A 25000-nucleotide genomic window follows, 5' to 3' on the forward strand; every position below is an offset into this window, starting at 1 on the left:
TTTTTCATATTTTCTTATGCATCATTATTCATGTCATTTATAATATAATTATTTTATTCAAGGTTTTGCAATGCTTTCATTTTGATCTCTGTCTCTAGAGGTGTTAGTGTCAGGATTCACTGAATGTTGTTTGTAGTAGTATGGCTATCAAAGATGTCAGGACAGGGAGGGAGGGAGCACCTTTATGTCACCAGAAAGCCTCAATGATCCCTCAGAGCGCACAGCCGTTCCAGCTGAGCACGATCAGTCACACAGATAGCACCTAAATCATTGCGGGAGGTCTAAATCAAGTTCCATGTGTTCTCTATCTTTGTACTTTTGATAACTTCCTTTGCTGTTGCTACCAGTGCAATAGATCAAAGAACTGTGGTTAACTTTTTAGTTAACAGCCATGTAGTGTACAGCATGATTTTGAGGAGAGTGGTAAATAAGCCATGGCATTTTAGCTCAGGGTGATCATTTCAGCTGGAGATAAGAATTTAACTCTAAGTATAATAGAATTCTCACAAACTAATGGACAGATATGATGGAAGAAACAGTAAATATGTCATAAGAAATGACATCTTAAGTCTGGCAAGCTGTCAGGACTCAGGCACGGACTCAGACGCGGACCACGAATGCTCCAATTCCAGGAGTTTATTAACAGAATCGTTGAACAAGCAGGCAGTCCAAAACAGGCAGGGTCAAAATACCAGGCAAGCAGTCCAAGGGCAAAACAAGGATCAAAACAGCAACAGGCAGGGTCAAACCGTGGAAGCAGGCAGATCAGGCAATCAGGACAGAAGGGCAGGCAAAATTTCTATTTTTATATGCAACAATATTATGCAAAACAAATAATGAGTGGTTCAGGGCTGATGACATGTACTTGTGCCTGCAGTGTTGACCCTTAGGTGGGACTGGAGTGTGCAGTGTGTTTTTCGGCCTACACTGGTGTTGTTAGCATTTAACGCTAAGCAGCCACCACAAATTGCTTGCAGATTTTCACACATAGTAACGTGCCAGTTTGTAAACCAAGGTAATTACAAATAATTCCGCATCACACTTCAAAGGCCGCTCAGCACTGCTCACGCGGAAAAAGAAGGGTTATTTTCGGCTACTTTTTTTCGCTAAGGTTTAAATATTAATAGAATTATTACAATGGTGAAAAGGATATTTACAGTGCTAGTGCGACAGCGCACTCTCTGCAGCCTGCAATAATGGGGTGATAGCAGTGGTTGGAATGAAGTTTTGTTTCCCAGGAGAGATGGGAACACTGTTGTCTGCTTGAAAATGCAGGGTTTTTGTGAAATTATGCTGCATTTAACCCTTGACAAAGGAGTTGGACCTCACATGACATTACATGTGTGCTTTTCTGCACTTTATAAGTGATCTAAGACCAACTTGCATGTCCCCAGCCCCAACAATTTAGTGCAAAACAGTCCGGGGACGTTTATGAGGTCAAAAGGATTTCTGCTCCAGTAAAAACGCTTGAATTATTAAGACGCATGTGGGGAGATAAGTGAGTGTAGAGGAGAGACCTTGACAAGCACGACAAATTTTCTTGGCTGTCTGTGATGTTCATGAAAAAATCAATGGCATCGACAGGCCCTTTAAAATAAAGGGGGAAAGGATGTTATTTAATGTGGACAAGTAAATACATACACATAAAATTACTCATTCATAAAGATGTTGGTAGAAGCGAACATATTTTGTTCATGGGATAATTGTGTACGAAAAAGTCACGTTGGATTCAAGAAATGTACGACAACACCCAATTTCGTTCTTAATCTTGTTCATAAGTCGATGAACGCTGGTCCTTCTTCAGTTAGATTCTTGCGCACTTTGGGGGGGGGGGGGGGGGGGGTATTCTCCCATGCGCGCAAGTCAAAAAAGAGCGCAGTTACGCACTTTTTAGCCTACGCGTATTCTCCCCTTGAATAAAATCTATGATTTGCGCGCCATGAAGGCAGTTACGTGGTTCGGCCGGTGCAACCCCAAAATCTGGCCGTTTTTATGTAAACACCATTTACGCGTATTCTGCCCTTGACTTAAGCGCTTCTGAGGGCTGTAGTAAGTCAAGCGCCAGTACATGGCGAAACACCATATTATACATGTACAAATAAAGTTCAAAATGTACGATATTTCTGTGCCATTATGTTTAAACTACAATAGCATTTCTTGTAACCCTATATTACATTGTTAAACAGAAAAAAACATTTTACATCATATGGTGTTGTGAACAAGCTTGGTAAATAATTAGTTCAATTAGAATAGAACAGAAATATCAATTAAGATGAGTATAAATAGCAGAGCGTTACCCATTCATTAATCAATTTAGATAATAGAGAGTAGAGATAATAGAGAGACTTTGGAAGAGTCATGATGAGTGATTACTAATAAATTTTAACAATAGGCTACTCAGCATGAGTTCAAGCGTGGAACATGCATTTTGTTGCACCTTTTCCTCAATAGTGTGTTTTTATTAACCCTTTTGCGTGTATGGTCACACCGGTGTGATTGGCCGTTTAGCGCGTGTGCTAAAACCGGTGCGATTAGAAAACTAGATTGGAAAAATTCTAGCTAATTTTAGTTTTGATGAAACAGCGATTTAACATTAAAAATGTACCAAATGCTAACTGAAAACTATGAGAAGCTTAATAACACTAATGAAAACATAACGAACCATGTAACGTGAGACGCGCGCTACATAGCATAAAAAATACCTTACGTGCGAAAGGGTTAATGTATCTCCACACGTCAAACATGTATTTACACATAGGGCCAGCACATGTGTCGTTTGGTATATTTACTTTATTTCTGGGTTTATGTCATACATAGAAACAAACGCTTTCCTTTCAGGCGATTGTATTATAGCTCTCCTCTCCCTTTGCATTTATTTTCAAAATCAGAGTCTGGTTTATGGTTTGAATTGGATATGGATTTCAATGACATTCACATGGTAAATGCGGAGGTCCACGTTTCACGTTTTCCCGACAGCCAAAATAAACGAGGCTGTGGCTCAGTCTATTTCTATTCTAAATAAATCACGCCTTCTTCATTCTGAAGTTAAGGGCTGTGGGCGTGATCGGAGCGCGTAGGGGAGAATACGCGTAACTAAAATGCGCGTAACTGGAGGCGCGCAAAAAAGGATTGCGCGTGAATGGGAGAATACGGCCCTTAATTTGTAAATGTCATAGGTGAAGGCCTCAGATATACCCATTGTCCCATCACCTTGTATGTATTTGGTTGTGCCACACAACTTTACAGACATCTTCAACACCTCCCTGAGCCAGGCAGTTGTCCCTACCTGCTTCAGAGCAACCACAATAATACCTGTGCCAAAGAAGCCATCTCCAGCCAGCTTCAATGACTACCGCCCTGTTACACTGACGCCCATCTTAATGAAGTGCTTCAAACGGTTAATCATGCAGCACATCAAATCCATCCTCCCTCCCTCCCTGGACCCATTCCAGTTTGCATATCGAGCCAACCGGTCCACAGATGATGCAATCTCCACTGCTATCCACTCAGCCCTCACCCATCTGGAAAAGAAGGACTCATATGTGAGAATGCTGTTCATAGACTTCAGCTCAGCATTCAACACAATCATCCCCATGCAGTTAATTCAGAAACTGGATCACCTAGGCCTTAGCACTTCATTATGCAACTGGTTACTGGACTTCCTCACTGGAAGACCACAGGCAGTTCGGGTCAGCAACCACACATCCAGCAACATCATACTGAACACTGGAGCCCCTCAGGGATGTGTGCTTAGCCCCCTTCTCTTTACGCTGTTGACCCATGACTGCACACCAAAGTACAGCTGCAACATCTTCATCAAGTTTGCGGATGACACAACTGTGGTGGGTCTCATCACCAACAAAGATGAGGCTAACTACAGGACAGAGGTGAGCCAACTTGCCAAGTGGTGCGGCGACAACCATCTCTCCTTGAATGTGAAGAAAACAAAGGAGATTCAGGAGAGAGCACACCCAGCATCATCCTCTGACCATCAATGGTGCAGCTGTGGAGAGGGTGAGCAGCACCAAGTTTCTGGGTGTGCACATAACAGAGGGCCTCTCCTGGTCAAACAACACCACATCACTGGCCAAGAAAGCTCAGCAACGCCTCTACTTCCACCGCAAACTGAGGAGAGCCAGAGCCCCAGTTCCCATCATGTGCTCCTTCTACCGAGGCACCATTGAAAGCATCCTTACCAGCTGCATCACTGTGTGGTTTGGGAGCTGCACCACTGCCAACAGGAGAACCCTGCAGCGCATAGTGGATGCAGCAGAAAAGATCTCTGGTGCCTCACTCCCCTCCCCCCTGGACATCTACAACACACGCCTAGCCCGTAAAGCACAGAGCATTGCTGCTGACCCCACTCATCCTTCGCACACGCTCTTCAGTCCCCTCCCATCGGGGAGGAGATTCAGAAGCCTCCAGGCCCGTACCTCAAGGTTGAGGGACAGCTTCATCCACCAGGCTGTTAGGAAGTTGAACTCTCTTCCCTCCCTCAGCCATCTGCTCCAACACAGAACTGAACTTTGAACCCCCCCATACTGAAGCCTGGACTATTCTCCACCCATTCCTACTCCCAACATTAATCACACACAAACTCACACAGATCTGCACAGTCACTTTACTTACAGTGCTGGCCAAAAGTATTGGCACCCCTGCAATTCTGTCAGATAATGCTCAATTTCTCCCAGAAAATGATTGCAATTACAAATGTTTTGGTAGTAATATCTTCATTTATTTTGCTTGCAATAAAAAAACACAAAAGAGAAAGAAAAAAAAGTCAAATCAAGTATCAATTTACACAAAACTCCAAAAATGGGCCGGACAAAAGTATTGGCACCCTTTGAAAAATCATGTGATGCTTCTCTAATTTGTGTAATTAACAGCACCTGTTACTTACCTGTGACACATAACAGGTGGTGGCAATCACTAAATCACACTTGCAGCCAGTTAAAATGGATTAAAGTTGACTCAACCTCTGTCCTGTGTCCTTGTGTGTACCACATTGAGTATGGAGAAAAGAAAGAAGACCAAAGAACTGTCTGAGGACTTGAGAAGCAAAATTGTGAGGAAGCATGGGCAATCTCAAGGCTACAAGTCCATCTCCAAAGACCTGAATGTTCCTGTGTCTACCGTGCGCAGTGTCATCAATAGGTTTAAAGCCCATGGCACTGTGGCTAACCTCCCTAGATGTGGACGGAAAAGAAAAATTGACGAGAGATTTCAACGAAAGATTGTGCGGATGGTGGATAAAGAACCTCGACTAACATCCAGACAAGTTCAAGCTGTCCTGCAGTCCGAGGGTACAACAGTGTCAACCCGTACTATCCGTCGGTGTCTGAATGAAAAGGGACTCTATGGTAGGATACCCAGGAAGACTCCACTTCTGACCCAGAGACATAAAAAAGCCAGGCTGGAGTTTGCTAAAACTTACCTGAGAAAGCCAAAAACATTTTGGAAGAATGTTCTCTGGTCAGATGAGACAAAAGTAGAGCTTTTTGGGAAAAGGCATCAACATAGAGTTTACAGGAAAAAAAACGAGGCCTTCAAAGAAAAGAACACGGTCCCCACAGTCAAACATGGCGGAGGTTCCCTGATGTTTTGGGGTTGCTTTGCTGCCTCTGGCACTGGACTGCTTGACCGTGTGCATGGCATTATGAAGTCTGAAGACTACCAACAAATTTTGCAGCGTAATGTAGGACCCAGTGTGAGAAAGCTGGGTCTCCCTCAGAGGTCATGGGTCTTCCAGCAGGACAATGACCCAAAGCACACTTCAAAAAGCACTAGAAAATGGTTTGAGGGAAAGCACTGGAGACTTCTAAAGTGGCCAGCAATGAGTCCAGACCTGAATCCCATAGAACACTTGTGGAGAGATCTGAAAATGGCAGTTTGGAGAAGGCACCCTTCAAATCTCAGGGAGCTGGAGCAGTTTGCCAAAGAAGAATGGTCTAAAATTCCAGCAGAGCATTGTAAGAAACTCATTGATGGATACCGGAAGCGGTTGTTCGCAGTTATTTTGTCCAAAGGTTGTGCTACCAAGTATTAGGCTGAGGGTGCCAATACTTTTGTCCGGTCCATTTTTGGAGTTTTGTGTAAAATGATAATTGATTTAATTTTTTTTTTCATTGTCTTTTGTGTTTTTTCATTGCAAGCAAAATAAATGAAGATATTACTACCAAAACATTTGTAATTGCAATCATTTTCTGGGAGAAATTGAGCATTATCTGACAGAATTGCAGGGGTGCCAATACTTTTGGCCAGCACTGTATATAACAGTCTACATCATATCCTGTGGAATTTATATTTATATTTTTATATTTCTAAACCTACCATGTGCCTTGATGCCCTTGCTGTAAATATTTGTAGCTTGTTCTGTCTCTAATGTCACACATTTTATTTATGTCTGTGTTATTGAGCCATTTGTGTTTATTGTATATCTGTGAAAATTCTTGTTCTTGTCTCTCAGTGTCACTGTGTTATGTTGAACTGTTGTATTGTCACCGTGGGCCTGAGAGAAACGCAATTTCAATCCTCCGTATGTCCTGTGCATATTGGAGAATTGACAATAAAGTTGACTTTGAATTTGACTTTGATGTAACCTCCCGTGGTGTCTGTGGGCTGACCAGCAGTGTCATCAGCACGTTAGTTAGCACGTGCTGATTAGCGAGTGTTAGCACGTACCTTTATATAGAGGAGAATAGCACTGATGAAGGCCGCTTGACCGAAAGGTCGCGGATTTGCACTTCATTTGCATTTGTGCTCTTGTGATGAAATAAGAAACATATTTTATACAGATCTCTGGGTTTACATTATTTCTTTTGGGGAATTTTTAGTCCCAGATAATAATGATGTGCGGACTGATTTCTGTAGGCCTATGTTTGTTTTCCTAAACCGCCACACCTTTAGTAAACTCAGAAGTCAGTGTTAGCTCATTTGCTCATAGGCGCATCAAATGCTTTTTCAGCACGTAACCTCTGCTACCTACAGTACAGACACATTCAAATTCACTATTTAGTAAATAATTATAATCCGATTGCTTAGTTGTAAAGTATATATAGTTCACACGTACATTTGAAAAGTGCACAGATTTTTTTTTTTTTTTTTGCATTGGCAAAAACACGTCTTCTTTCTCAAACATGTGTGTTTGCGAACAGGATGCGTGTGATCGGGAGCAGTCATGAGATTCGTTCGTATGCACGCTCTACGCACAAATCGTTTTGAGTCACGAGTGGTGAATCTGGCCCATTTTGAGAACATGGATAGATTGTGTGTCTTGTTTGGCGGGCCTACAAATTAAAGTATGATTCAGCAAGGAAACGTCTGGGTTGTAAGAATGTCAATGTCACCGGTCTGTCGTGCTATCAGAGCCAGTCTTGAATGTCAGCAGCGCTGTCGGAAATGCAAAGCAGAACTCAAGAGACTGTCAGAACGTCGAGAATGAGGACAAGCTGAGAAATAGAATTGTCTGCCGGCGGGATCGGACAGCGGGGCACCGCCATGCATATACCTACTCCCAGTCGCTAATTTTAACTTCTAAAATTCACCCTGTTTCGCATCTACATATGTGCGTTTGCAGGTATATGCGTTGCAGGGGGGCATTTGCATGCGTGTGTGTGCTTCTTTCGGGTATGTGTGGATAGGTGTCTGGGTACGTTTGTATATGATAGCGCATTACAACGAAAAAGGGCATCAAAGTGTTGGCGTATTGGCATGTGTGCTTGCCCGGGCTGGCACCGCCTGCGGCCATGCGTGGGTGCGCGAGTCTCTGACCCACTGCTTTCCTCTGTCTCGCACTTGAAACCACCGCGGCAGCCCAGCGCGCAGGAAACAGCACTGACGCCCCGGCCTGATTCACTGCGAAAAGCGGGCCAATAATCACCTACAAGGGTCACGGACGCTTACTGTATGGAGAATCCCAAATATTTATTAATCGTAGGTCGGGATTTTCTGGAAGGCGGACTTTGCTTTCCTTTGTTTAAGGCAAAACAAGCTGTTGTGCGTCACGGGGCACGGTTTATACTGGCTTCCGTTCAGGAAAAACTAAAAAGGAGCAGAATTTCTCTGTGAAAGACAGTCGGTTCTTTGTCATTTTTTGCGTTGCAGTCAGTACAAGATACTTCCCCTTTGTTGATACACATTATGGTACTAACGACATCAATAACGAAAATATCGGAATTATGACAATAATAATCACGCTATAGGTAATACTGCAATAAGTCACAGAGTTTGGCCCAAGCTTCCTGTACCGCATCTAAAGCATTGTTACAATCTTTTTCGGCATAAAATGAGGGACATTTTAGACAAAAGTCTAAAAAGTATTTTAAGGGACAGATGTTTAAATGTGTTGTTCGAAATTATTGTGTTCTGTGTAGACTGAATCCATACTTGTACATTTATTTGAATATTTTTTCTAAACGGTCAAAATGTATGGTTTGTAAGTTCGTTCAATATTGTGAGGCGTTTCTGGACGTACCCTCTTCTGAGCGAGAGTAAACGTGAGGCTCTCGTTCACAATCTATTAAACCTCCTTGATCTAAAAGATATTTGGTCAGTGCTTCATGGTCGAAACGATATGTTATGTCAACAACCTATATATTCCAATCCATATATTCCTGCTATATTCAGTATGTGAATTAGATTTGAATTAGATTTTTTAATTGTTTTATGATGGGTGCAAGTAATTTCGAGGCATTTTCATGAAAGGACAAAAGTTTTAAAATGCACACTTAGACAGGAATCTCACATGGCTTTATTCTTTGAAATATTTGTTAAGAAAATATAGGTTTTACAATTCGAGACCTTACCCTATGACTCTTCCTGTATGGAAGTAAGACCAGTGGTTAAAAGTCAATTACCCCACCATTGCTGATTCATAAAGTAATGGAGACGTCCGATCCTGTCTTTCTCCATTCCTATAATTGCGCATGGCACATCTCACGTTCCAATATATAACGATTCAACCGTTCTGTCATTTTTGTCAGTTTGTACTTCATGCATTTAAACATATGCTACCATGAAAAGATCCCAGTTGTACTTATACACATTGAATTCCAAATTAACAACAAAGAGCGCGGTCAGTTTTGTATATTAGCATGATGATAAAAACCTTGATTTTGCGGTTTACACTGTCGTGCCTTCCCACCTGCACTCCTCTGTCGCAGTGGGCTTTGTCCCAAACAACTTGAAGCAAGTTTTTCTTTTGTCATTTCTGACATAACATTCTGCAACCTGCGGTCGCTGAAATTAAGAAAAACATTAAAGGAAAATTGTGGCACTTGCTATCCTTTATCGCTCAAACAAAAAGAGCGCGTCGTGGTTTGATTGAACTTCATTTTGAAGTGGGCATGCTTTTAGTGCAGTAATACAATATCAGAAAATTGTATCTGGACCCCTTTTGTATTTGGTTACAGACGTACCTTTGTGGTAATTTTACGATGTAATTTTCGTACTCTAAAGTGGTAGTAGCGACAGCTTCAAAGCCAGCTCTGTTGTAGAACAGGTTTGAAATGATTTTTAAGATCTTTTGTATTCATAGGTCTTGGTATATTTTAAAGTCTGTGCTTTAGATACTTTCATAAATGCGTTTTAAATGTCATATAATTATAAAAAGATTACTACGCAATAAATCTAATGCAAAACTGGGAATTCTTTGCCTTTGGCACATAATGTATATTTTAAAATCGTATAGTCGGAGGGAAAATTTACGCCTCCTTTTTCCGTGTTAATTGTGTGCTGGTTTAATTAAATTATTAATTAAATAAATAAATAGCCTCTAGCCTAAAATTAAGATAGCCACAATTGGCAAGTGTTTTATCACTGAAAAATGGATTCATAATAATAATATCAAAGTGTGTATGCACTGGCATGTATTTTCATTAGTTTAAACTTTGCTGAAACTTACACAGTCGATTATTCTGCGGGTATATGTGCACTCTTATTTCTGTATGTAAAAAACAAAAATGATAGATGGCTGACGTTTTTTTAAAAAAATGTACCCAAATTTTCGAATTTTACCCCATGATTTCAGATCAGTAAAGTAATATATACGGTGACATTTATATCATGTGACTTTTTTTCGAAAAGATGTTGAATCGGTTTGCAATTAACACTGACACGCTTGCAGTACAAAGAGAAAAGTCTTTTACACACAAGTGGAAACAAAATAGATTTTAAGGCGCGTGTTGGAGTAATGTAAAGTTGAGCAATATAAACAAAAATGGTACATGATGAGTATCTGGTAGCCCAAGACAAGCCTTTCTCCCTTTTCAGAGAAACCGCTTTACCACGATAATGGTACGACCATGATATTGTCAGTTCAGGTAGGTTCTACAAAGACAACTGTCAACTGCCGCTTATTACCATTACCATTTAGCGATTTAGGTTGTTTGTTTTTATCCTGCCTTGATTCTATTTTGGCTTCAAAATACCATGAAATACTATTTTAAATCTAACTTTTAAATCTAAAGTTAAAATCATATTTTTAAAAAGGATTTATGATTTAATCATTTCTTAATTTTCGCCATGGCTATTTTCTGTCAACAAAAAGGAAAATAATAACAATGACGATATCAGTCGCTGCGCTGAACCGATGTCTGACCGTTGTCATCCGGTCTAGCCACCGTTTTTTCAAAAAAAAAAAAAAAAAAAAGTGGACATTGTGTACAAGCCCTTGGTCTACATGAATGCGTTTGGGTCATTAACTGCCCACATAGCAAAATTCGTCTGCTACACTCACAGCTCACAGCTCACTTACACTCGGCCCAAATACAGCAATGAATTACGGTCCACAGGTGGTCCAGATCTGGTTGCCAGAACACAGAAGCCCATGACATCGCCATATCTCAGCCAACTGTATGACCATAGCTGGCCCTATGTTGGACCAGACAAGATTCAGCACAAACCTTAACCAAGCCACTTCATTAATACACACACAAATACACATACAAATATTTATTGATTTTTCGCATCAAGCCATTTGCAAAACTGTAAAATGTCATTTGTCAGACAATCTCTCTTCCTCTCCGCTCTTCCAGTCCCCTCCTCTCCTCTCTCTTCCTCTCCTCCTTTTTGACCTTCAACCTGAAACAGACAAAGAAGAATATTCCAAATGATTTAATATATAAATATATATTTTAATAGCTTAAAATGAGAATGAAATGTCAATGACAAGACGCTATTTTTGGCTAAGCTGTTTTGCAATGAAATTTATATGACATCAGACAATAACGTCACTCAATTCAAGATTAGTGACACTACCTTGATATAAATAATCTTATAAAACTTAAAGTATTTTTTTGAATATTTGAAATTTTAATAGGGGGCTGCACTAAAACCCACCACTGGCTATGGCCTTGGTGTGATGGTTGCGCGTGCTTCTCCAAATGCCACGAAATGCCTGCTGTTACTTTTGTCATAAAAATTTCATTGCAAAACAGCTTCGCCCAAAATAGCATCCTTTCATTAACCGAATTTTAATACAACGATTAGCTAGATAGATTATACCTTGTTAGTTTACAAAGAAAACGTTCTGTCGGGAGTCTGGCTTGAATGTTAACGATGGGGCTAACTGCCAATATACTGTCTAAAAAAGTAACGTTATCGTAAACATAAAATGAATGTTTCTCACTTACCACTTCTTTGCTGGTTATTATCACGAGTGTGTTGGGCAAATGGCAGTCCACAGTCGTGAGTGCAGTGAGTCAGCAGCCTCGACCATTGGCGGGATACTTGTTCCGGTGACGCTGCAGTCAACTGTAAATTATGCAGCCTACATTGAGTGGATAAATAAAAAAGTGGATACGTTGGTGAGCTATAAGAGATTTCACTGTCACATGGCAGTCCTATGAAATTAAATACGGTAGCAATTATATTTGTAATTGCAAGTACATGCCTTTGTTGCCGTTATACTTGTTATTAAATAATAATAATAATAAGTATTAAATAAATATTGGCACCTTACACAAAAATATCTGAAATTACATTTTAACTGCGGGACAATACTGGCCATACATATGTGACCCGCAGTTCTAATTTAACATCTGGGCCAAATACTAACAACTGGCGCATATCTTGTTTGCCGCCTTTAAGACGGTGCCACCTCTGCCACACCTGGGCCATGTTCAGTTCATATGCCTTATGCCAGTGCCGACTGAATGCCACCTGTGCCAGCTTCACGCCAAATGTCTCTGCTATGTGGGTGTCCGTTTACCTCTCAAATAGCCTACGTTCTACATCTCACGGTTTCATACAGCCGCCGGTTTTACGGTGTCCCGGACACCTATAGCCTATTCAACAACGGCGAAGTTAATCGGCGGATAAGCGCGGGAATGCGTCAAAGTGACGTTTTTATTTTAAATGAAAAAAAAAAATCATGTATGTGTGTTTAATTTTGAAAATCGGTACAGGGTTAATTAAAGGCAGGTCTTTAGAATCATAGGGATACTTGAACTTTGTGTTTTCGTTAGTATAATGTGTTTTCGTCTTATTTTGCATGACAGCGCCACGAATAGAGCCTTGCTTCAGAAAAGATTAATCAGTGAGTGAATCCAAGGTGTAACTTCATCGAAAAGACACGATATTAAGCTTTATCTACATACACAAATCTTTGCTGACCTGGCAGTGATTAATCACAAACTTTGACTTTGATTGCAATCTTGCTTAACTTTATTCGTACTTGAATTATTTCTATTGCTTGCTGGATTATTTTTTTATTTATTTTTTTTTTTTTACAATTGCTAACAAGCGTTTACCTATACTTAAGATACTTTTTCTAAATTCTTAACACTCTATCAAAACATGGCAAACCCGACTCAATATCAAATCATTCTTTCAAAACACTAGCACATGTTTTCTATCCATGAGGAACATATAGTCAATCATAGCACAATGACTTTCAAAATACTAACAGTTGATGGCATTATAAAAACTGTGTTACTTTTTATGTTTCAGTTCTACCTACAACAGACAATGTGAAATCCATTTTTTTTATAATTCAGTTTCCTTTTACTGTAAACCACTCTACATTTTTTGGTTGAGTGTCGAATGTGTGCATTTTTGGCAACATACGATCTAAAAGTGAATGAGTCTTTACTTTATAAAATGTACAGTAGAAAAAAATAGTAAGTGACAGAATTGTTGCAGTAAAAGCTTTATTAGCAACGTGAAATTGCTGCCAGTGATCAACAAAAAATCCAACATACATGGCCTTTGGTTCCCAATTGTGTAAAAATAAAATACACAAATACAGTAAAAAGGCACAGAAGGGGGGAAAAACACAAACATGCACAGTCCTGTTCTAATCTATCTGATCTTCAGCATTTGGCCGCATGTTCTCGTCCACATCACATCTTATGTCGTCTCTCGCTGTGCACCTTGGATAGAAACGCTTGGCATGCCTTATCCACCCCTGGCAGTCTTCAGCTGAGATGTCTCTGCAGCCGGCATCCATTGCATCCAGGAGGGACATTTGGTCATGTGATGCACGCATTCTTACTCCTCTCCCCCTACCTCTCCTTCTTCCTTGTCCTGGTCCAACTACTCCTCTGCCTGGTACAGCTACTCCTATCCCTGGTCTGGCTACTCCTCTCCCTGGTCCAACTCCTCCTCTGCCTGGTCCAGCTACTACTCTCCCTGGTCTTCTTCCTCTCCCTTGTCCAAATATTTCCTCTTCGTTAACCATTCTGTATAGAAACGTGTTAAAATGCGTGGCGTCAGAGAATAGGCTCGCGTTGTAGTTTTTAAGTTGACCTTAAAAACTACAACGCGAACAAGTCTAATTTTCTTCAATTTTCTCAATTCTCTATTCCTTCTATTTATGCCTATTTATATTACTTTATTGAGTCGCGTTTTTTTTTTTTTTTTTTTTTTTGTATGTCGTAAGGGAACATTTCACTTGAGTATTGTCGCCTAGTGGACGCCAAGATCTACTTACAAAGCAAGGCTAAAAATTGCAAGGGTTTCATGCAAAGAACTTTGAAATGTAATCAGATATATTATGGAGTTCGTCTGGATATTATGGCTATCAGTGTTATGGTTATTTTACAACTATGAAGATAACAGGTTCCTATTATTTGTTTTGATTAGTGGGACATAGCGATTATGAGATACATTCCTTCTGGTTGTTGGGAGTAAATCACCTTTTAAAAGATGGAGACTGTTACGGTTTTTGCAGGTGTCCTGTAGTTTGGGAAAATTTTAATAGATTAAAAATGGTTCCTTTAGATACTCCCGAAAATTTCTTAACATATGTGACAGTGTTTATGTGGCCATTTTAATGAGGAGCTAAATATAAACACTGCATTCATCTTTAGACTATTTTTCAAACAATATGCGGCAAAATTCGTTCACTTAGTTCAGCAGCTCCAGCAGTTAAAACTGAGCAAACGTGCAGTTCTATGCATGGTTTATAAGAAACGCATTTCGGCTTAATTTAAAGTCAAAATGCAATCATAACAATAACGGGGAATGTATATAACATTTCGTATTCCTTACTCAAAGTTAAGGCTCTAGGGAGGATGAAAAAACGTACGTACTATAATAATGATTATGCTTGAAAAACCTGTTCATGTCCAATATCATTCTGATTAATTGTTCGGGTTAGCAGTTCTTTTAAATCCGTCTCTGAAAGAGTTAATCTGCTTTTGGCAACTCTAACTGGGGGGTTGTAAGGACACGTTCAGAATATAGACATACGCACGACCATTTCTTTCTGTTTAGCTTTGTGTGATAAATACAGCTTTTTATGGCTTAAGCTTCGTCATGAACACAGTTAACAATAACCGTTGACGAATACACTGTGAAATTTGTAACTTTATGAAATACGGGCCTACTTTGTTGTTTATCATGCAGACAATCAAAACATAAAATTGGCATAGGCTTTGCCAATTTAAAGACAAGCCTGGCCAAGTATTACTATCAAGACAAAAAAGCCCTGATCAGCCGTAGTACACATAAATACATCAGACGTCTTATGTCCAAATGACCCTGAAACCAGCACCAAGTTGAGGAGTTGGCTACGACACGACTGCCTAAAACGAAAACATTTTCTTCTTACCTGAGAGCTGTTCTGAGAATTAATCAGAAATGAAATCCTAAAATTGTTATCGCCAGCACTACATTAAACATTTAGACTTGCCAGTCGCATAGACCTATTGTAGATTTTTTTCCTGGTCAATGTATGAGATGTGAGCTGTTTGTCTCTCCTTTTTAATTCAATGAAGAAGATTAAAAATATTTAAGTAGGAAACACAATCCACACGAACACGTGGACGGGCAATTCGAAGTAATTTAAAAGGTGCGTAAAACAGCGTCAACAGACCTGTTGAATATTAAACTCAATACATGCATAAATTAATGTAACCTCTTTTTATGAGCTAAAACAATAACGTTTTAATCTGATATTTTGTAAAGTTAATGGAACGATCTTCAACCATATGTCATTTTTCTCATTTCATATTATAACAGTGACATTGGACATTGTAAAGTAGTTTTTTCTGGACATGTTATATTATTTCCTACGTGCGTGCCTTGTGTTGACGATTACGTAAAAAGGTAATTGTATAATTCTTTTTTTTTATGCAAAAATTTAACAGTTATACTACAAGAGCGTTTTGAATATCGATCCTAATCGAAATAAATCTTATTAGGACACACAATTCACTTAAAATTAAAAGTCGATTCATTCATACTGAGATATTATTTGATTATGTGTTATTTCTTTATGCTTTTTTTTAGACTGTCAAATTTTATGAATATCGCCATAGGTGTTCTCTGTTCATCCCCTGTATCTGAGAAGCAGGAAGTGAGGGGTAGTTTCCATGGATCCAAGAGATCTTCTTTTACATTATCTGTGACTCGTTAAAACATGGATTGTTTTGGTTTATACTGTTGAATTTATACGTCTTGATGTAAAAGACTACTACAAATAGCTTTGCTCCAACAATGTTTTGAAATTATGTATTTGTAAACTTAGTCTTGTTGCTTGCTTGCTTGCTTGTTAGTTTGTTTTAACAGCATCAGTGCACGTTAACCTGTTTTTGTTTTAAAAAATAAAACCAAATTTGACTGATGATGATAAAGTAACACAAATGGCCCGTGCATGATGTGGTTGCAAGTGATTGCCAAACTCCTTACAGCGCGCGCGTTTCTCGCTCTGTCCTGTCTACTCGATGCATGCTTACCTTTTTAGCATTAATATTTGAAGTGCTTCACAAAAATCCATTTTTGGAATTCTGACTTGTTTGCGAGATACGCCGTCATACTGGAAGGCTGACTCCGTGAGTTTTTAAACAAGTAGTCGGCCAGTTCACGTTCAAGAGAATATCAACAGTAGAATGAAACTATGAAATTATCAAAACAATGTAGATTTATATGTAAAAAAAAAAATTTCAAATATTTACTTTACTGCCAGACTACAGTTTGTGCCTCTTTATGGAAAAACTGCAAGAGTTTTAATAGCCAATGTTACCATTTCAGGACACATTAGTCTACGTGATCACGTGACCAGCAGCCGCCCGTATAAAGTTCAAGTCACTAATGCTCTCTTATAGAGTGTTTGCCGGCTCCGCTCCCATCTACTTGAACTCCATCTTAATGGCTTATACTCCCAATCGATCACCGCGTTCCTCGCATGAACATCGCCTGGCATTGCCTTCCCTATGCACAAGGCAAGCCCAGTCCAGGCAGTTCTCGCAGGCAGTTCCTCGTTGGTGGAACGAGCTACCAAAGGCTATAAGAGCAGGGGCGTCCCTCTCTATCTTCAAGAATCTCTTGAAGACTCACTTCTTCCGAACTCACCTTCTCGCCTAACATACTAACATTTCTAACCCTCACCTTATTCTGTTGCACTTTATCTTATAGCACTTATCGGTCCACCTTTCTGTCTGCATTGTCTTGCTTTATCCCTTACAGCTCCCTTAGCACTTCATGCCTACTACAAGGCCTCCTTTCATACTGTAGCTTGAATGTATTCCTCGTGTTGTAAGTCGCTTTGGATAAAAGCGTCTGCTAAATGAGTAAATGTGATAACAGCCGGTGTTCCTGACCATCTATAAATCTATTTGTCTGTAGATGAGCCCTCTTTTCAGAGAACCAGGAGAGGGGCCTAGTCTTGCGTTTGCGCAGACCGCCGTAGCTCTGTCTCAAGTCGGCTGTTTCGAGGGGCTTTGCACTACTGAGAAACAGTTGATTGTACGGCGGTGAGATGAGGCGTCATTCCCGGTAACTGTCAGAAGGACATTTATGCCGTTTGTGGTGCCCGAGGAAGTTGCGTGGAAACTTCGGCCCATTAAACTGCTCCAGCAGATCGTACCGTTGTAAGACCATATGCGAGGAGACCTCGTTTTTTACTGCTCACCGCAGCACCTTGTTGTTTTCACTCAGTATCCTGCTTAATTTGGTTTCTTGGCTGTTTAAAGTTTGGAACCGTCTTTTATTTCACATTGTTGAAATTTTGTTTTATTGGCAAAGACCTTTTTTCCAACATGGCCTGTTAAGGTGTGAACGATTCATTCTGTTTTTGAATGTTTAAATATTCACTAAAAGTGTTCATATGTACTGGGATCATTCTTTTTGCTGTTTATTTGACATGTTGTGTAATACTGCTCGCTTGTTTTACAGTACTGGTGTTTGGAAAGTGCCTTTGTCGGGTTCTTGGCTTGTTTGACCCCGCTAGGAATGAACACAAAATCAGGAGTCAGTAGTCGCCATTTGGAAGTAAAGTTGATTATCATCATTAAAAATGAACAAAAAGCAGTTTTAATTTTTCAAAATCAGTGTATCATTTATAAGACTCGGTTGCTCATGTGTTTGAGTTCTTCTCACTGGCCTTTCAAGCCTGTTACATGTTGCAAAAAAGAGGTGGTAAAATGTGTTATAAAGAAGATCGGGCCTGATTTGTAGAACAACTTAAGTTCGGCCAGTTGGGGTTTAGTTTTACCTCTCTCTGAATGTGCTGTCCGGTAATGTTAGCGATGTCTTGCATTTACATTTCTGTGTGTAATAACTGCAGTAGCAGCAAAGTCTAAACTGTCAGGTCCAGCTTCAGAGACGGAGTGGACTGTCGAGATACAATGCGGTATCTTATAAAACCTAATTTTTTACTATTTTCTTCTTTGTCTTATATGCATTGCTGTATACCTTAGGATTTATGACATTTGTTATTCTTAGCAATGCTGCCTAATTCGCGATTCGTTGAAAAAAGTGTAAGGAATTCAAGTTTCCTAAAGACGTTGCGTATGCTCGTGGTCACGGCGATCCAGTAAATGCTGAAATGTATTGTGTGGGTCACAGCACGTAGCTACATTATTCGATGAAGTCAGTCAGCCAAAGAAATCTACATTTAAAAGTTAAAATGTTAATGTTGATGTGAATTATTAAACAAATATAACCTGCTTTTGGTACTCAATATGCAAGTATCTTCACTAAGTATTGAGTACAAATAAAATTAAATGTTTTTGAAATGCAAACATTTATAATGAGGCATTCAGACAGTTAATAAAAGGGTGAGACCTGTTTACTCCAGGGGGAGGAGTGAAATGTGAAGCGTACCAACATTAAAATTTAAAGTGGCGTTTGGGTATCATATTGTTTGCATTGTTATATTGTGTTGGGACAGAGTTTGGATTCAGCTGGCACTTAGTTGCAGTCGTGTGGTTGCAGTTGTGTTGTTGTCTTTCCTGGACGGAATTTCAGCCATGGCTTAATAACGGCAGCTAAGAAATGTTACCCAGTAGTACCCATATCCCCCCTCCTCCTCCCACGACACCCCGACCTGAGCGAGACCCTCTCTTTTAAACAGAGCCAGACAGACCCCCGTCTCCCCTCTCCTCTTTCCAGTCTACATCTCCTTCTACATCTGTGTGTGTGTGTGTTTTGATCTGGACAGAGTTTACTCAGTGATGACTCAATAGGTTCATCATGGGGGGAAGCAAAAAGGCTTAATTCCAAGTGAAGGTCATGTAGGCTCAAGCAGACATTTTTGTCTCTTGTCAGATTTTCAGACAATAATACAGTCACATAGAAAAAAAACTCAACAGTTGCTTTGCTGATAAATCTAAAATTTCAGATGATATTAATTGTTCTAGGAACACATTGTCCAGCACTTTCAACTAATGACAATAATAACCAAAAACAACTTGGTAAAAACAGCTAATGCCTCTGGTATTCTGAGGTGAACTAGGAATTAACAACAACTGCAAATAAGGCAAACCATCAGAGTGAAACTTCTGCAATTGGCATAACACTGACAATTTCACACACAGTGTGATGTAAGCAGGTGGACAGGGAGGAGGGGAGGAGAAAGGAGCAAGGAGTAGCCATGGTGGTAAAGGCGGGGTTTGTGAACGGTGAGGTTTGTGATTTTGCTTGCACATGAGATAGGAACTTGTCGATTTGGCAAATCGTGTGTCGTCAGACAAACTGGACACTGTGTATCTTTCTCTCTCACCCAGGCCCACCCACCCTCCCTTTGCCACCAACCCCCCACCCCTGGCCCTCTTTTCCCTCCTTTTCAGCTCTTGAAGCAAAGGCATTGGCTGGGCTGTGGGTGTCTCGTTGCCAAATAGGTGGGCCCTGCATGCATTGGCAAATTCTCAGGCAATGGCTTGGGAAAGAGCGTGGAGAGAGCGAGAGCGGGCAAGAGAGAGAGAGAGCTGGAGAGAAGAAGGGGGAAACAGCACACTTGGGTTTGCCAGTGGTCGTATGCGGTGTTCCAACGTTCATTCACTTCTCGCGTTTTTCTTGTTTTTTACCCCCCCCCCCCCTTTCTTACACGGGTCCCACAGATCTGAGCAAACAGCAGTGTCATTTACCGTACTGCCTTTAGTTAGATTTTTTTGGAAAGAGCAAAAGAAGAGTTTATTTTAAGCAATTCTATTCCTTTTTCTACTTTTTTTCTATTTTTTTTTTTTATACAGGCACCCCGTGCCTTGTCTTTTTTTCTTTGTTTTTTTTTCCTCTTTTTTAATTCCTCTCTTCTCACTCCAAGCTCCACCAAGGATCTCATGCTGGTGTTGTGCCTACCCCCCCCCCAACCTCCCCAGCCTATGTCCTGACGATCCCTTGTTTTTTTCTCAGTGTGTTTTTTTCCTTCTTCTCAAGGACAAGTCAGGCTTGTTCTGCTTGCTTCTTCAGTACCAATTTAAACTTTTTTTTCCGGCTTTGCCATTTCCGGTTCACTTTCTCTCTCGGCTTGAGTGGCGGTCACTCTCACCTGGGAGAACACCTGTGTGAATACTTTTTTCCTTTGCCATCGACATGCTGAATTTATAATGACAGTGCAAAATGGTAACTACCGGGCTGTGTGTACATCTGTCTCCTGCTGTGCTGTTATCTGTTGGAAGTTGCAAAACAAATGGAAAAATGGAGAGGACATATATCTTTTGCATGTGCCAAAGCTATGGCTGTAGCAATGCTTTGCCATGGAACACCAAGTAGTGTAGGCAACCAAGGGCAGCAAGTTGAATCTGATTACATTCAGAGACACAGGGCTCTGCTTGGTTTGTTATAAAGCTCATTCATTAACTCTGTCTTCACTGAATTTATATTCATGCATTAGGATTATTTGTTGATTGTCTGTAGAATTGTGATTTGGCCAGTGCCAATTTCTTGTGCATTGCATATAGATTATAATTTTTAATCAGATATTTTGGCATAAAAGTAGGTTTACATCTCTGTATTTGAGCATATTTTCTATATATTAATAGTAATGTATTCTATGTTTTCTATTTTATTCTCTCATGTAATACTCACAGTGTGGAAATGTCTAATGCTGTGAAATAATATGCCAGCCCATGGCTTTTGTGCTGATTACATGTCCCCTCTCCCTTTCTCCCTAAAGGATGAGTTTCACCCCTTCATTGAAGCCCTGTTGCCCCATGTGCGGGCCTTCTCCTATACCTGGTTCAACTTGCAGGCACGCAAGCGCAAGTACTTCAAGAAGCATGAGAAGAGGATGACGAAGGATGAGGAGTGCGCGGTGAAGGATGAGCTGTTGGGTGAAAAGCCCGAGATTAAGCAAAAGTGGGCGTCACGGCTCCTGGCCAAGTTGCGCAAGGACATCCGGCCTGAGTTCCGCGAGGACTTTGTACTGACCATCACTGGGAAGAAGCCACCCTGCTGCGTGCTGTCCAACCCTGACCAGAAGGGCAAGATCCGCCGCATCGACTGCCTGAGGCAGGCCGACAAGGTGTGGCGCCTGGACCTGGTGATGGTCATCCTCTTCAAGGGCAGCCCGCTGGAGAGCACAGACGGTGAGCGGTTGGTTAAGTCGTCCCAGTGCTCCAACCACGGCCTGTGTGTCCAGCCACACCACATCGGCGTCTCTGTCAAGGAGCTTGACCTCTATCTGGCTTACTTCGTCCACACTCCAGGTCAGTGTGCCGAATGGCACAGAGCGGCAGCCCACTCACACACTGTGCCTTTGTATGGTTTTGTGTCAGGTCATAGTGTCATTTTCCAAAGGTTTTCTCAACTTTACTGAACTATTAACAGCATATATAAAAACAGGCAATAAATTTCTGTACCCTGATATGAAATATTTTAAATTACATTTTAAATGATAAGAACATGTTAATAGCCTACAATAACATTAAAAAACTTACCTTTTTTGCAAACGGGATTTCTGTGATGCTGATTTGTGTTGTCATATGTCTGTTTCTGTGGACCACAGTGAGGCAGACTCGCCTTGTGCTGCTGGCCTCGTACCAGATCTTTTGAAAGATGAGCGGCGAGTTTCTCTGTCTCTGTCCGCGTCTGGTTCAGCCACGTGCCTGAGAGGCAGCCTCAGTGTCGTGAAGATGCACGACATGACTGTTAGCCTGCTCCGTAAACATGCCAGCTCGCTAATACATTCTGTCAGTTTGATGATTTTTAGATTCACATTTCAAGACAAAGGAAATTCGTGTTGAATGTACGATATTTGTGGTTTTGTTAAATTTCTGTTTTCCCTTAGTATTTATGTGCAAAAATTACTTGAGGAAAAAGGTCATACCTAACTATAACTCCCACATCTTCCCTTAACATATATACAAACACCTTTTAATATACATATACGCATATCATTATGTTTGTTTTTTTTTTTTTAGCGTGGCAGTTACTGCGCCACACGATGGACTTTAAAGTTGAGGATTGATTCCGTTTGGCATCGTTGCACTTGTAAAAATCCTCCTATATGAATTTATACATTTTAAGCAATATATATTCATCTTTGTTTTCATGACAAATGGTCAAAGCTAAATCTTGGTTTTAAGACCCATAGTACAACCAAATGAATTGTAAGAAGAAGGTGACTGAAGTATTTAATTGAATTGAAGCTTAAATCACTAGGTATATTTTAAAAGGTGAAAAATCCTGTCGGGATGAAATGGTTTATGATTTTCCTGAAGTGGTTGTTAATACTCCACCTTAGGAATGTACTGGCACATAAAGAGGAACATTTTGGATTACTTACTACTCTGTCTCACTTGGCTGCTCTATTTATCTTCAGTTCTTGAATCTGTCAAGCATTGTTTTTTTAACATTGAATATTTGTAAGGAAAAAGTACTGGAGAGTAGCAGTTTACCAGTGAATTACATTATAACATTTATGACATTACATATTAACATTACATTTTAACATTTTATATACAAATGTATGGTAAAGTTAAAGCCCAACCATAGTGCAGTAACTGCACAGCTCAGTGTTACAAAACTTAACAACAATGCCATACTTTACACTGCATTACCACCATATAGTTACAGTATAACACCATGGGGTGCACATCTTAGCTTTTCATCACAGGTTAGTCCATTTTAACATGCTTTTGAGCAGTTTCAATTCCACACAGCATACAACATTATCTGGACCTCACAGCGCTGTAGCTTTAGCTAATACACCCTAGCTAGTGTGCAATGTGCTTTTATCTGGGCTGGTTAATCTGCTATGTCCTGGTGCCTTTATCTGGCTTCACCAAACCTGGCTGGGATTAGCGCCTGGTCACGCTCTGTGCCAGAGGTGTGGTGTTACCCTTCGCCGGTCCTCTCTTTTTACTCCTGTTCTCTTAGTCTAATGCCGCTTCTAACTGTGTGTCTGTGTGTGTGTGTGTGTGTGTGTGTGTGTGTGTGTGTGTGTGTGTGTGTGTGTGTGTGTGATCTGTTAAGTGGTAGTTTCTCTCGACATGTTTTGTTTACATTGTAAAGAGACAGGAAGGAGCTGCATTTAAATTGTTGGCTGGCAGGAACAAAATTCCCTTGAAATGGTCCAAGCCTACGGCAGAGGGGTCTAATGTTTGACCCATTGCACTGGTCCGGTGCAGAAAGATTCTGAAAACATAAAAACAAACAACAGGAAGAAAAAAAGAGCAGGGGTGAGGGAGATGGATGGAGTACCAGAGAACTGTGTTTAACTAAAAGCAGCAACCCTGTGATGGTGCATGTTCTAGAGAGCCAGTCATTTGATGTTCATCTGGGGAGTCAATGAGACCACAGCTGTCACCATGCACTTGAGGCTCCACAGTGGCTATTGTGATTTCCCTCATTGAGATAATCTGCAATTAATAATTTCCTGGGCTCTGAGAGGCTCTAATGATATCACAAGATCAGTGACATAGGGCCTCTTTTATTTAGTTTTGATTAACAGCAACCAGAAAAGAAGTGGGTCCTGTCTAAGTTTGGTTTATGCGCCTGGTAGGAATACAGCTGGAGTGGCTGGGAAACTTTGCCGATTCTCACTGGTCTTGACACAGAGGAAAAGTCAGTGTGCCTGACTGCATCTTCACCTCTGCCAAGCTGACTTCCCAAGCTTGTGGCACAGACAGTGCTTGGACATCTGGCTCAGCACTGCAGGGACCCAAACCAGGACAGGCAAGGCTGTCGAAAGGTTGTGTCGCAGGGAAATTGGGGGAAACAGAGAGGAGGATTTAGATGAGGACTAAAGAGGAAAAAAGAGCTATAGCCATTGTTAAACAAACTACAGAATTCTTGAACGCTAACAAAGCCATGCTAACAAAGGTCCTGGCACAAACCTTTAGCATGACACAACAGAGAGATACTCAAAAATGGTATGGTTTGAAGACAATTTATTTTGTGGGGTTTTTTTTTTTTCAAATATGCCCCATTGCCAAAAATATTAATTTATGTGATGCAAACACATAAATGTGACTTCCTCAGAAAAGCTGAGCATAGTAGGTTGGTGACGATCATTGACATGATTTTGCTAGCAATGTAAATGCGGCCCAGAATGCCCTTCTGTTCTGGGTTTGGTAGGGTATTCTTCCTAGTCCTTCTCTTGAATGCAGAAGTCAGACCTGAAAACAGATCAGGTTAATGAAATCCCTATTTTTAGTTAATGAAATTGCTATTTTCTCTTTGAATCCATCCATTCAGAATCAATGGTGAATTAACTGGCTGTGGTTAAAAGAGCCCTCAAAGGGGGAGAGGGAGAGATATCGGTAATACTTTATAATAACAGGCCACAATAAATAGCAAAGTAGCCATTACCTGATAGTTTGTTGATGATTGTTAATAATTACTGTAGCTTATTGGTATTACTATATAGTCTTCTTTTCATTATTTAAAAATTAAGTGTTTACATACAAACCATTAGTTACTATAATAACCCATAGCAACTTTACATGTAATTAATGACTTCTTAATGATCTATCAATAATTAATAAATTACATAAATTAAGATGCAATTATATATGTTATAAATTGTTATTATGCAATTACATGTCATCATAGACCCTTACTAACAGCTAATTAATACTTTTACAAAAAGTTGATGATCACAACTGTATTTATTGTCACTTCCTCTTCATATTTACTTTTGTATTAATAAATAGTAGGCTATATCTATTTTGTTTTAATCTTTGTTGGACCCTTATTATAAAGTTGCAGCTGACCTTAACATGATTTTATCTACTTCTGATTAGATGATTAAGTAATATATAATTAATAACTTATTGCCCTTTCCTAATATAGATATGACTAAGTCCTTGAAGGTTATTTGACAGATATTAAGTTG

The 25000-nt window shown here is 40.2% G+C and overlaps 1 protein-coding gene across 12 annotated transcripts in view; it reads left to right on the top strand.

Moving 5' to 3' along the window:
- Positions 1 to 25000, top strand: part of LOC118793959 (nuclear factor 1 X-type-like) — a 156756-nt gene that overhangs the window by 37214 nt on the left and 94542 nt on the right. For 10 of the 12 annotated variants that reach the window (XR_005005714.1, XM_036552063.1, XM_036552070.1 and 7 more), the window contains exon 1: positions 20760 to 21368. Coding sequence is in view for 11 of the 12 variants with exons in the window: in XM_036552063.1 (XP_036407956.1) it covers positions 20780 to 21368 (589 nt within the window). In the remaining variant the exon portion in view is untranslated. Of the gene's footprint in view, positions 1 to 20064; positions 20284 to 20759; positions 21369 to 25000 lie in introns of those variants that run through there. The other 2 variants (XM_036552066.1, XM_036552064.1) reach the window with 2 other exon arrangements.

This window comes from Megalops cyprinoides, chromosome 19 (assembly GCF_013368585.1).
Source record: "Megalops cyprinoides isolate fMegCyp1 chromosome 19, fMegCyp1.pri, whole genome shotgun sequence".
NCBI classification, from domain to species: domain Eukaryota; kingdom Metazoa; phylum Chordata; class Actinopteri; order Elopiformes; family Megalopidae; genus Megalops; species Megalops cyprinoides.